This window comes from Heteronotia binoei, chromosome 6 (assembly GCF_032191835.1).
Source record: "Heteronotia binoei isolate CCM8104 ecotype False Entrance Well chromosome 6, APGP_CSIRO_Hbin_v1, whole genome shotgun sequence".
NCBI classification, from domain to species: domain Eukaryota; kingdom Metazoa; phylum Chordata; class Lepidosauria; order Squamata; family Gekkonidae; genus Heteronotia; species Heteronotia binoei.
The window spans coordinates 132,390,506-132,403,728 of NC_083228.1; the positions used below are offsets into that span (position 1 = coordinate 132,390,506).

Genomic DNA, 13,223 nt, shown 5'->3' on the forward strand with positions numbered 1-13,223 from the left:
TGTCAGCATTTCACTAGCCGAAGGCAAGGTGACTCTTAGAATTCCGATCTCTGACAGCTTAAAACCAGTTGTAACTTTGCCAGGTTTAACACACATTTCTTTGAAATGGCAGCTCATGAACTGACAGTCAATACACTAGTGGAAGAACCAGAATTCACACCTTCAGAAACAATCTGAGACCATAAGGAGAGCCTTGCCAGATCAGACTAGTGGTCCACCCAGTCCAGCATCTAGTGGTCCATCCAGTCTAGTCACACACAGTGGCCAACCAGTTCCTCTGGAGGACCAACAACAGCGCAGAGAGGCTGAGGCCTTCATAAGAACATCAGAAGAGCCCTACTGGATCAGACCAGCGGTCCATCAAGTCCAGCCTCCTGTCTCACAGTGTCCAACCAGTTCCTCTGGAGGGCCAACAACAGGGCACAGAGGCCAAGGCCTTCATAAAAACACTAGAAGAGCTCTGCTGGATCAGACCAGTGGTCCATCTCGTCCAGCCTCCTGTCTCACACAGTGGCCAACCAGTTCCTCTGGTGGGCCAACAACAGGGCACAGAGGCCAAGGCCTTCATAAAAACACAAGAAGAGCTCTGCTGGATCAGACCAGTGGTCCATCTAGTCTAGCATCCTGTCTCACACAGTGGCCAACCAGTTCCTCTGGTGGGCCAACAACAGGGCACAGAGGCCAAGGCCTTCATAAGAACATCAGAACAGCCCTGCTGGATCAGACCAGTGGTCCATCTTGTCCAGCATCCTGTCTCACACAGTTGCCAGCCAGTTCCACTGGGATTCAGAGGCTGATTGCCTTTCATCACTGTGGCTAACAGCCAATGATAGAATGATCCTCCATGCACCTATCTAATCCCTTTTAAAAGCTGGCTATGCCTGTGGCCATCACTATATTCTCTCGCAGCAAATTCCACGTTTTATTCACTCTCTGTGTAAAGTAGTGGTTCCTTTTGTCCATTCTTAATCTACTGCCCTTCAACTTCGGCCTTGAGTTCTAATATTTTGGGACAAAAACTTCTTTTTGTCAGCTCACTCCACCCCATGCATAATTTTATAAGCCTTTACCATGCCCCCCCCCCCACATCATTTCTTTTCTAAATTGAAAATGCCCAGACTTTTCAGCTTTTCCTCACAGGAAAGATGCTCCTGTTCTGAGGCCTGAGGAGTCACCCAGCATGGAGGGGTCTGAAGCGACAAGCAATAAGGCTGAGGGGCTGAGGGGAGTGGGGAAGCAAGAACACCAAAGAAATATTTCCTTGTAGGCAGGCCTTGAATTCAGCAGGAGCTCACAGAAGCACAGATCCTAAACCTTTTTGAGGGTTCCCCCTCCTCCTCCCCACCTTGTCCATTGAATAGCAGCTGCAGATGCATAACAATCCCTGGATTAGGGGAGTGGGCAGCCAGCCAGCCACCAGGGGCTTTGCCACACCCCCAGCAGCCCTTATTGACCCCTGGAGGACCCCGCGCCACCCTTTCTCCACTTCTTATATTATTTTGGTGGCTTGCTGACTTTTTGACTGTGGGGGCAGCTGGCCAAGGAGAGCCCCAGGTGAGTGAGGCCTGCTTGGGCTGGCTGGATCTCTAGTCAGCCCAAGCAGGCCTCGCTTGCCTGGGGCTCCCCTTTCTTGTTTTGGGTTTCTTTTGACTGGTGAGGGGCCAGCATATGCTCATGAGTTCCTATTTTTCTACAAAACGACCCCTGCTTGTGGCTGATCTTCGTTTCTTTCCTCCTTTCCCCTTTGTCTCTCCCCACCTCCTCTCCTTTGCAAAAGGATTTGGGCCTTCAGCTCATTCTGAATAAAATTAGACAATATTTCAGAAGAAGAAAAAGGAAGAGGAGGAGGAGGAAGAAGAAGATGATATTGGATTTATATCCCGCCCTCCACTCCAATGAGTCTCAAAGCGGCTCACAATCTCCTTTACCTTCCTCCCCCAAAGCAGACACCCTGTGAGGTGGGTGGAGTTGAGAGGGCTCTCACAGCAGCTGCCCTTTCAAGGACAACCTCTGCCAGAGCTATGGCTGACCCAAGGCCATGCTAGCAGGTGCAAGTGGAGGAGTGGGGAATCAAACCCGGTTCTCCCAGATAAGAGTCCGCGCACTTAACCACTACACCAAACTGGCTCTCCACTACACCAAGGAAGGAAGGAAGGAAGGAAGGAAGGAAGGAAGGAAGGAAGGAAGGAAGGAAGGAAGGAAGGAAGGAAGGAAGGAAGGAACTCCCATCCTCATAGACTTGCGGTAAATCCAGCAAATTCTCAAGGGAAGAGGCAGTACTTTTCTAACAAACATTATGGCTTAGGGAAGTACCCAGGCTGTCAGAATGGCGGTACGCTTCCTGTGGCAAAGAGCAAGCAAGAGAGTAAAACCAAGACTCCAAACTTGCTAGCGGTGCAGGAAGAGGAGGGAAAGTAACACAACAATCACAGCAACAGTGTTTCCTGCAGTCAAAAACCACGCAAAGCTAAACCATGTACTTCTACTGCATGTACTTCACAGTTTAACAAAATCCAAGAGGTACTTAACTATCCATACAACAGTGAACATCGATAATGACCTATAGCAGTAGGGCGTAAGACAACATTGCTCGTGACAAGGAGCTTCCACCAAAAATGGCATCCCTGCGTTCTCTTCTCCACCCTGTAGCAGTGGATCTCCCACCTTATTATAATATAGTAGGTTCCACACAATGATGAGGCGAGGTGGTAGTGATCATAGCTTTTTTAATAGATACAGCATAGTATAATGCTGCACTCAAAGACTGAAGACTGGGCCAACTATTTATGCACACAAGGTTCCCACGCTAGCATGCTATTGGACCATTCAAACCAGCAGGGGGCTTGTGATTGGAGCAGGGCAGCAGGGATTTGGATCCTGCTGTCTATTGTTCAAGACTCCCCAAGCTCGGTCCCACAGGCTCCGATGAGCCAGACAAGAACTCCCAATATTAGTCCTAATTCCCATCACATATACAACACTTATCTTGACCATTCTTCAACCATTCTCCAACCCTCCCTCCCTCCCAGCAGCAGCCAACGAGGGTGTGAGAGTAGAAAATAGGGGACTGGCAAATTCAGAGCCACACTCAACTATCAGCGGAATTCAGCAATGAAACCAGGCAGATAAAATAGATTGACACGGGGGGGAGGGGAACTGGGGGAAAGGAATCAGCAGCAGCTGAAAGGGTTTGGACCAGCTGCAAGAGCAGGGGCAGCCAAACTTGCTTAATGTAAGAGCCACACAGAATAAACGTGAGATATTTGAGAGCCACAAGATGGATGGATGGAAGGAAGGAAGGAAGGAAGGAAGGAAGGAAGGAAGGAAGGAAGGAAGGAAGGAAGGAAGGAAGGAAGGAAGGAAGGAAGGAAGGAAGGAAGGAAAATAAATGGGGAGGTAGGGAGGGAGAGGTAGAAAGAAAGCAACTTCAACTTTAAATGCATTCTCCAAGCTGCTGGCTGGCTTGGCATGGCAAAATGATTTATAATAATAATAATAATAAATTTTATTTATACCCGGCCCTCCCCGCCAAGGCAGGCTCAGGGTGGCTTACAGGACATGGCATAAGCCATGTTATAACAATAAAATCAGGATAATACAATTAAATACAATTCACAATTAACATTAAATAATCTAAAAACAGTCTAAAACAATATAATTTAGTGGTGCTACTATCTCAGTTGTGTTAAAGATGGCGTGATGCTTATGCCAGGTTCCATCTTAGAAGGCTAGTTGGAAGAGGGCGGTTTTGCACGCCCTACGGAATTGATTAAAATCCCATAGGGCCCGCACCTCATCCGGCAGCTGGTTCCACCATTGGGGAGCCTTTATAGAGAAGGCCTGTTCTCTAGTTGTTTTTAATTTGGCCTCCTTTGGCCCAGGTACTTCCAGAAGATTTTGTGAGCTAGATTGTAGTGCTCTCTGGGGAACATATGGAGAGAGGCGGTCCCAAAGGTAGGCAGGTCCTTGGCCATATAGGGCTTTAAAGGTAATAACCAGCACCTTGTAACGAACTCAGTATTCAACTGGCAGCCAGTGCAGTTCCCGCAGCCTAGGCTGCACATGTTCCCACCAAGGTAGGCCCATTAACAGTCTGGCCGCTGCATTCTGCACTAGCTGCAATTTCTGAGTTTGGCACAGGTGCAGCCCCATGTAGAGGGCATTACAGTAGTCTAACCTCGTGTGTTTAGAGAAAAACACCTTCTCCAAGCCAGTGAACGGGGTGGTGGGGGCTTTGAGAGCCACACAATAAATGTGAAAGAGCCACATGTGGCTCCCGAGCCGCAGTTTGGCCAACCCTGTGCTAAAGCATCAATGGCAATGCACTCCACTCCCATTCCTTCCAGCACGACTGGTAGTGACATCAGCATGTCACCAGCGATGCTCTGGCATTTGGCCCAGACTCTATGGTTTAACAACAGAGTTTTGGCCAAACGCTATAGCCTTACCAGCGATGCCCTGATGCCCCCTCCAGTCATGCTGGAAGTAACAGCAGCACATTGTCAGCAAAGTTACGTCGCTGGTAAGACCTATGGGAAGAAGTGATCAGCCTCATGCAGGCAACTCTGTTTTGACTTGCAGTACCGCAGTCCTAAGCTCTGCTCACGAACTGAGTTCGATCCCGGCAAAAGCTGGGTTCAGGTAGCCAGCTCGAGGTTGACTCAGCCTTCCATCCTTCTGAGGTCGGTAAAATGAGTCCCCAGCTTGCTGGGGGGAAAGTGTAGATGACTGGGGAAGGCAATGGCAAACCAACCCGTAAAAAGTCTGCCGTGAAAACATTATGAAAGCAACGTCACCCCAGAGTTGGAAACGACTGGTGCTTGCACATGCCTTTAACTATTAAAAAATAATTATTAACTATTTAACTATTAAAAAATAATTCTCGCTTACCTGGGAATGCTAGTTAAATACGTCACAACGTTCAGAAAATCCTCATCGGGGATCTCGCTGAAACCTGCATACTCGGGGAAAGTGATGATCGGAGCGCCGTCTTTCCCTCTCCCTCCTGCAAGAGAAACTGGCTTTCAGCAGGCTAAAAATACTCCACAGATCACAGAAGCTGGCTGTCACTTAACAAGAGCATTTCCTCAGGGGAAACCTCTTGTGCGGTGTCAGAACCCAGAACAGAAGCAACACAGGACAATTTCCTTAAGTGACCAGGACTTATTTAGGCATCTGCAATTAGACCCCAAGAAGCTACTCCTTGGGGACAGTGCTACCCCCACCTTGTTTATATCCCTGACCCCAAGAAGTCAAGAATTACGAGAGTTAAATGCTGTTTGGTATAGTCCAGGGGTGGCCAAACTTACTTACCATAACAGCCACATAGAATAAACGTTAGATGTTTGAGAGCCGCAAGATATGATTGTCAGATGTTTGAGGGAAGGAAGGAAAGAAGGAAGGAATGAAAGCAAATGGATGGGGAATAGAGGGAGAGGTGGAATGAAAGCAACTTTAACTTTAAATGCATTCTCCAAGCCGCTGGCTGACTTGGCGAAGTGATTTAATAGAATAAACATCAGATGTTTGAGAGCCGCAAGACATGAATGTCAGATATTTGAAGGAACATAAGAACATGAGAGAAGCCATGTTGGATCAGGCCAATGGCCCATCCAGTCCAACACTCTGTGTCACACAGTAGCCAAAAAAAATTATATATATACACATATACACACTGTGGCTAATAGCCACTGATGGACCTCTGCTCCATATTTTTATCTAACCCCCTCTTGAAGGTGGCTATGCTTGTGGCCGCCACCACCTCCTGTGGCAGTGAATTCCACATGTTAATCACCCTTTGGGTGAAGAAGTACTTCCTTTTATCCGTTTTAACCTGTCTGCTCAGCAATTTCATCGAATGCCCACGAGTTCTTGTATTGTGAGAAAGGGAGAAAAGTACTTCTTTCTCTACTTTCTCCATCCCATGCATTATCTTGTAAACCTCTATCATGTCACCCCGCAGTCGACGTTTCTCCAAGCTAAAGAGCCCCAAGCGTTTCAACCTTTCTTCATAGGGAAAGTGTTCCAGCCCTTTAATCATTCTAGTTGCCCTTTTCTGGACTTTCTCCAATGCTATAATATCCTATGCTATAATACCAGAACTGCACACAGTATTCCAAATGAGACCGCACCATCGATTTATACAGGGGCATTATGATACTGGCTGATTTGTTTTCAAGGAAGGAAGGAAGGAAGGAAGGAACCCACTGCCACCTATTTTTCTACAAAAACACCCCTGATCTCAGCAAATCCCTCAGCAAATCCTGGATCATCAGAGCAGGGTCCAGAGACTGAAGCACATAGCAGCCTTATACTGAATCAGACCATCCGTCCATCAAGGGCAGTATTGTCTGCCCAGACTGGCAGGAGCTCTCCAGGGTCTCAAGCAGAGGTCTTTCCCATCACCTCCTGCCTGATCCTTTTAACTGGAGATGCTGGGAATTGAACCTGGGACCTTCTGCATGCCAAGCAGAGGCTCTTCTACTGAGCCACAGCCCCTCCCCTGAGTACTGTCTACTCACATCAGCAGTGGCTCTCCAGGGTCTCAGGCTGAGGTCTTTCACATCAGCTTGGAGCATGCATTTAAAGTTGCTTTCTGTCCATCGCTTCCTCCCTTTCCCTCCTAATCTATTTTCCTTCCGTCCTTCCTTTTACTGGAGAAGCTGGGGATTGAACCTGGGACCTTCTGCATGTCAAGGTCCCCTCCCAGGATAAGTTCGGGCCAGTGACTTTCTCTCTCAGGCTAACCTTACCTCACTGGGTATTGTTGTTAAGAGGAAGAAAGAACCATGTATAGCTCCCCATTCTGGAAGACAGGTGGGGTATAACCCAATTGATCAACAGCTGCATGAACTTCGGTTTCATTCCCATAGGGGAAGAAGGCCTGTTTGCTTAGTAAGTTGAAAGATTTAGAGATTGCAACTGTTCCCAAGGCAGTTCTCAATACAAAACTGCAATAAAAACAATCCGACCAGAGAATAAAACTACCACAGAGAGGCCGCTTAAAAAATACTGGGAAACAACAAAACCAGCGGAGCAATAAAGCCGCCTATAAACACATAAGAACATAAGAGAAGCCCTATTGGATCAGGCCAATGGCCCATCCAGTCCAACACTCTGTGTCACATAAGAACATAAGAGAAGCCATGTTGGATCAGGCCAATGGCCCAGCCAGTCCAACACTCTGTGTCACAGAAGAACATAAGAGAAGTCATGTCGGATCAGGCCAATGGCCCAGCCAGTCCAACACTCTGTGTCACAGAAGAACATAAGAGAAGTCATGTCGGATCAGACCAATGGCCCATCCAGTCCAATACTCTGTGTCACACAGTGGCCAAAAAAACCAGGCGGGGCCAGGACACTAGAAGCCATCCCACTGTTGCCCCCCCCCCAAACACCAAGAATACAGAGCATCACTGCCCCAGACAGAGAGTACCATCATTCTATACCTTGTGGCTAATAGCCACTGATGGACCTCTACATATGTTTATCTAGTCCCCTCCTGAAGCCATCTATGCTCGTCGTAGCTATAACTGTTGTCAAAGTATGATGATGTAATCTAGCTTTGTAATTTCTGTCTTTCAAAAGCCAAACGTTAACAGGCAGCACAAAATTAGGTTCCATTCCCTGTAATTCATTTCTTCTCAGAAATTCAGAATTCCTTTTCAGTCCTTGAGTACTCCTTACTGTCAATTTTTCAAAAGCCTGTTAGGTTCCTCAGGGTTCTCTCCTTCTGTAGAAAAGGCTGGCTTTATTGGCATAGAATCATAGAGTTGGAAGGGATCTCCAGGGTCATCTAGTCCAACCCCCTGCACAATGCAGGGAACTCACAAACACCTCCCCCTAAATTCACAGGATCTTCATTGCTGTCAGATGGCCATCCAGCCTCTGTTTAAAAACCTCCAAGGAAGCAGAGCCCACCACCTCCGGAGGAAGCCTGTTCCACTGAGGAATCGCTCTAATGGTCAGGAAGTTCTTCCTAAAGTTGAGCCAGAAACTCTTTTGATTTAATTTCAACTCATTGGTTCTGGTTAGAGATGTGAAGGCCCAGGAAAAAAACATTTTTTCCCATTTTTTTCCTGAAGCCTTTTTTGTTTTTCCCAAAAAATTGATAAAATTGAAAAAAAGAAAAGAAAAAATTTGATTATGGAACGTTTTATTTTAACATGATGAATAAAATATTTTAAGAAAAGATGTTCAAATATTTTCCAAATCATTTGTAAAAAATATGTATGGCATCAGATTATTCTAATTTCTGTGCACTGAAAACAAGCAAGAACTAGGTCATGCCCATTCATTGAAATTTAGTCCTACACTCCCTTCTATACACTTCCCCCCTCTTCAATTCTTTTTATGAGAATGAGTTTTTTATTTTTATTTAATACTGTGGAGAGGAAATATGAATAATCGTTACTTCTGCATGTTTAAAAATTGTTTTGTGGAGGTTTTTTTGTCTGTTCCACATAAACTAGTAAACAGTTTAGGAGATTGTTGCTCCATTTGTTACAATTGTAAATAAATATTATTTTAAAAGAATATTCTGTTTGTATTAATTGTTTGGATACACTATTTTTAATATGCAAGTTGTGATAATTTCATGCCAAGTGAAATTGTCCACAGTCATATTTTATGTTCCTAAAGTAACAGAATGGCTTTCAATCTGAAAAAGAAAAAAGAAGGGCTAATGTAGCATTTTTTCAATTTTTCCGAAAATTTCCGTTTTTTTCTGGAAAAAACGGGGGGGGGGGGGTTCTGAGCTTCAAAATTTCCAGAAATTTTACATCTCTAGTTCTGGTCCTACCTTCTGGGACCACAGAAAACAATTCCACACCACACCAATTCCACACCATTAATAATACAATGTATGATTAATGTCCAAAGCGGCTATTTCCTAGGGTTGAAAATCTCCAGGTGGGGCCTAGAGAGCTCTGGCTTTTACAACTGATCTCCAAAGTACAAAGTTCAGCTCCCCTGGAGAAAATGTCTGTTTTGGAGTGTGGACTCCAAGGCTTTTTTTTGGTAGCAGGAACTCTTTTGTATATTAGGCCACATTCCCCTGATGTAGCCAATCCTCCTGGAGCTTACAGTAGGCCTTGCAAGAATAGCCCTGTAAGCTCTTGGAGGATTGGCTACATCGGGGGTGGGGGTGGCCTAATATGCAAAGGAGTTCCTGCCGCAAAAAAAGTCCTCGTGGATTCCGTGGACACGTACCCCACGAGGGTCCCTGTCCCCTCCCCACGGCTCCATCCCCAAATCTCCAGGAGTTTCCCAAGTTGGATCTGGCAACCCTACCCCACCCCCCATTCCCTGCCAGTGGCCAGGGGGAATGCGGCATAAGAACATAAGAGAAGCCACGCTGGGTCAGGCCAATGGCCCATCCAGTCCATCACACAGTAGTCCAAAAAACCCAGGTGGGATCAGGAGGCCCACCTGCAGGGCCAGCACTCCAGAAACCCTCCCACTATTCCCCCGCCATGTAACAAGCAATCGCAGCCACTGCCCCAGACAGTGCTTCATCTATGCCTTGTGCCTAATAGCCGCCGATGGACCTCTGTTCCATATGTTTATGTCAACCCTAGCACTCCAATCTTTGAAGCCTTCATCCCCTGCCATACACATGTAGGCAATTGCTGCCTATAGCAATATGGTTAATAGCCTGACACTACACCTTATGTGGAAATTGCAAAACACCTAACATTGCAAACAACCATCAATATTATGTTTCTACAGCAATGGAATGCGCCTTTCACCCTTGTCATGGAAAGGAGCTGGTGACACCTTGTGGATGACGCTGGTAGTACAGGGGGAAATGTCGGGAGAACAATCCCTGCCTTATAATGAAGGCAATGAGTTGGGAAATTCCTGGAGATTTTTTTTTTTGGGGGGGGGGGAGGGTGGAGCTTGGTGACAGGTGAGTTAGGGGAGGGGCAGTCAGCTGAGAAGGTAAATTCCAAAAATCCAAAGCAGCAATTTTTTCCAGAGGAACTGATCTCTGTGGTATAGTCCAGAGATCATAGAATCATAGAGTTGGAAGGGACTTCTAGGGTCATCTAATCCAACCCCCTGCACAATGCAGGAAACTCACAAACACCTCCCCCTAAATTCACAGGATCTTCATTGCTGTCAGATGGCCATCTAGCCTCTGTTTAAAAACCTCCAAGGAAGGAGAGCCCACCACCTCCCGAGGAAACCTGTTCCATTGAGGAATCGCTCTAACGATCAGGAAGTTCTTCCTAATGTTGAGCCGGAAACTCTTTTGATTTAATTTCAACCCATTGGTTCTAGTCCTACCTTCCAGGGTCACAGAAAATAATTCCACACCATCCTCTATATGACAACTCTTCAAGGACTTGAAGATGGTGATCATATCACCTCGCAGCCGCCTCCTCTCCAGGCTAAACATCCCCAGCTCCTTCAACCTTTCCTCATAGGACTTGGTCTCCAGACCCCTCACAATCTTCGTCGCCCTCCTCTGGACCTGTTCCAGCTTGTCTATATCCTTCTTAAAATATGGTGCCCAAAACTGAACACAATATTCCAGGTGAGGTCTTACCAAAGCAGAGTAAAGCGATACCATCACATCATGTGATCTGGACACTATACTTCTGTTGATACAGCCCAAAATTGCATTTGTCATTTTAGCCACTGCATCACACTAAGAACATAAGAACATAAGAGAAGCCATGTTGGATCAGGCCAACGGCCCATCAAGTCCAACACTCTGTGTCACACAGTGGCAAAAAATGTTATATACACACATACACTGTGGCTAATAGCCACTGGTGGACCTGTGCTCCATACACTGTGGCTAATAGCCACTGATGGACCTGTGCTCCATATTTTTATCTAAACCCCTCTTGAAGGTGGCTATACTTGTGGCCGCCACCACCTCCTGTGGCAGTGAATTCCACATGTTAATCACCCTTTGGGTGAAGAAGTACTTCCTTTTATCCGTCTTAACCTGTCTGCTCAGCAATTTCATCGAATGCCCACGAGTTCTTGTATTGTGAGAAAGGGAGAAAAGTACTTCTTTCTCTACTTTCTCCATTCCATGCATTATCTTGTAAACCTCTATCATGTCACCCCGCAGTCGACGTTTCTCCAAGCTAAAGAGTCCCAAGCGTTTCAACCTTTCTTCATAGGGAAAGTGCTCCAGCCCTTTAATCATTCTAGTTGCCCTTCTCTGCACCTTCTCTAAAGCTATAATATCCTTTTTGAGGTGCGGCGACCAGAACTGCACACAGTACTCCAAATGAGACCGCACCATCGATTTATACAGGGGCATTATGATACTGGCTGATTTGTTTTCAATTCCCTTCCTAATAATTCCCAGCATGGCGTTGGCCTTTTTTATTGCAAACGCACACTGTCTCGACACTTTCAGTGAGTTATCTATCATGACCCCAAGATCTCTCTCTTGATCAGTCTCTGCCAGTTCACACCCCATCAACTTGTATTTGTAGCTGGGATTCTTAGCCCCAATGTGCATTACTTTGCACTTGGCCACATTGAACCGCATCTGCCACGTTGACGCCCACTCACCCAGCCTCAACAGATCCCTTTGGAGTTCCTCACAATCCTCTCTGGTTCTCACCACCCTGAACAATTTAGTGTCATCCGCAAACTTGGCCACTTCACTGCTCACTCCGAACTCTAAATCATTTATGAACAAGTTAAAAAGCATGGGACCCAGTACCGAGCCCTGCGGCACCCCACTGCTTACCGTCCTCCACTGCGAAGACTGCCCATTTATACTCACTCTCTGCTTCCTATTACTCAGCCAGTTTTTGATCCACAAGAGGACCTGTCCTTTTACTCCATGATTCTCAAGCTTTCTAAGGAGCCTTTGATGAGGAACTTTATCAAAAGCTTTCTGGAAGTCAAGGTAAACAACATCTATCGGGTCTCCTTTGTCCACATGTTTGTTCACCCCCTCAAAGAAATGCAACAGGTTAGTGAGGCAAGATCTTCCCTTGCAGAACCCATGCTGAGTCTTCCTCAATAACCCGTGTTCATCAATGTGCCTACTCATTCTGTCCTTGATAATGGTTTCTACCAACTTTCCCGGTATTGAAGTCAGACTGACTGGCCTGTAGTTTCCCGGATCTCCTCTGGAACCTTTTTTAAAGATGGGGGTGACATTTGCTACCTTCCAGTCCTCAGGAATGGAGGCAGATTTCAATGAAAGATTACAGATTTTTGTTAGAAGATCCACAAGTTCAACTTTGAGTTCCTTCAGAACTCTCGGATGTATGCCATCCGGACCCGGTGACTTATTAGTTTTTAATTTGTCTATCAGTTGTAGGACCTCCTCATTTGTCACCTCAATCTGACTCAGGTCTTTCAACACCCCTTCCAAAATTAGTGGTTCTGGGGTGGGCAAAAAGTTCTCGTCTTCTACAGTGAAGACGGAGGCAAAAAATTCATTTAGCTTTTCAGCCATTTCCCTATCCTCCTTCAGTAATCCTTTTACCCCATGGTCATCCAAGGGCCCCACTGCCTCCCTGGCTGGTTTCCTACTTCTAATATATTTGAAGAAAGTTTTATTGTTGGTCTTTATGTTTTTTGCAATATGCTCCTCATAGTCCCTTTTTGCCTGCCTGATCACAGTCTTGCATTTGATTTGCCACAGCCTGTGTTCCCTTTTACTAATCTCACTTGGACTGGTTTTCCACCGCTTAAAGGAGTCCTTCTTACCTTTTACAGCTTCCATTACTTTATTTGTTAACCACGCAGGCCTTTTCTTATGCCTGTTTGTGCCTTTCCTAACTTGTGGTATGTATTTTATCTGAGCTTCTAGGATTATAGTTTTAAATAGCGTCCAAGCTTTCTCAAGGGTTTTGACCGTATGTACCTTTCCTTTCAGTTTCTTCCTCACATGCCTCCTCATCTCAGTGTATTTACCCTCATCTCAGTGTATTTACTGATGACTCATGTTCAGCGTATGATCCACTAAGACCCCCAGATCCTTTTCACACATACTACTGCTAAGACAAGTCTCCCCCATCCTATAACCATGCATTGGATTTTTCCTACCTAAATGCAGAACTTTACATTTATCCCCGTTAAAATTCATTTTATTGATTTTAGCCCAGTTTTCCAGCCTGTCAAGGTCATCCTGTATCCTGTTTCTGTCTTCTTCTGTGTTTGCAACCCCTCCCAATTTAGTATCATTGGCAAATTTAATAAGCATTCCCTCTATTCCTTCATCCAAATCATGTATA

The 13,223-nt window shown here is 45.8% G+C and overlaps 1 protein-coding gene across 9 annotated transcripts in view; it reads right to left on the reverse strand.

Moving 5' to 3' along the window:
- Positions 1 to 13,223, reverse strand: part of MCF2L2 (MCF.2 cell line derived transforming sequence-like 2) — a 356,849-nt gene that overhangs the window by 260,457 nt on the left and 83,169 nt on the right. For all 9 annotated transcript variants that reach the window (XM_060242617.1, XM_060242622.1, XM_060242618.1 and 6 more), the window contains exon 3: positions 4,891 to 5,005. In XM_060242617.1, the coding sequence (XP_060098600.1) occupies positions 4,891 to 5,005 (115 nt within the window). The remainder of the gene's footprint in view (positions 1 to 4,890; positions 5,006 to 13,223) is intronic.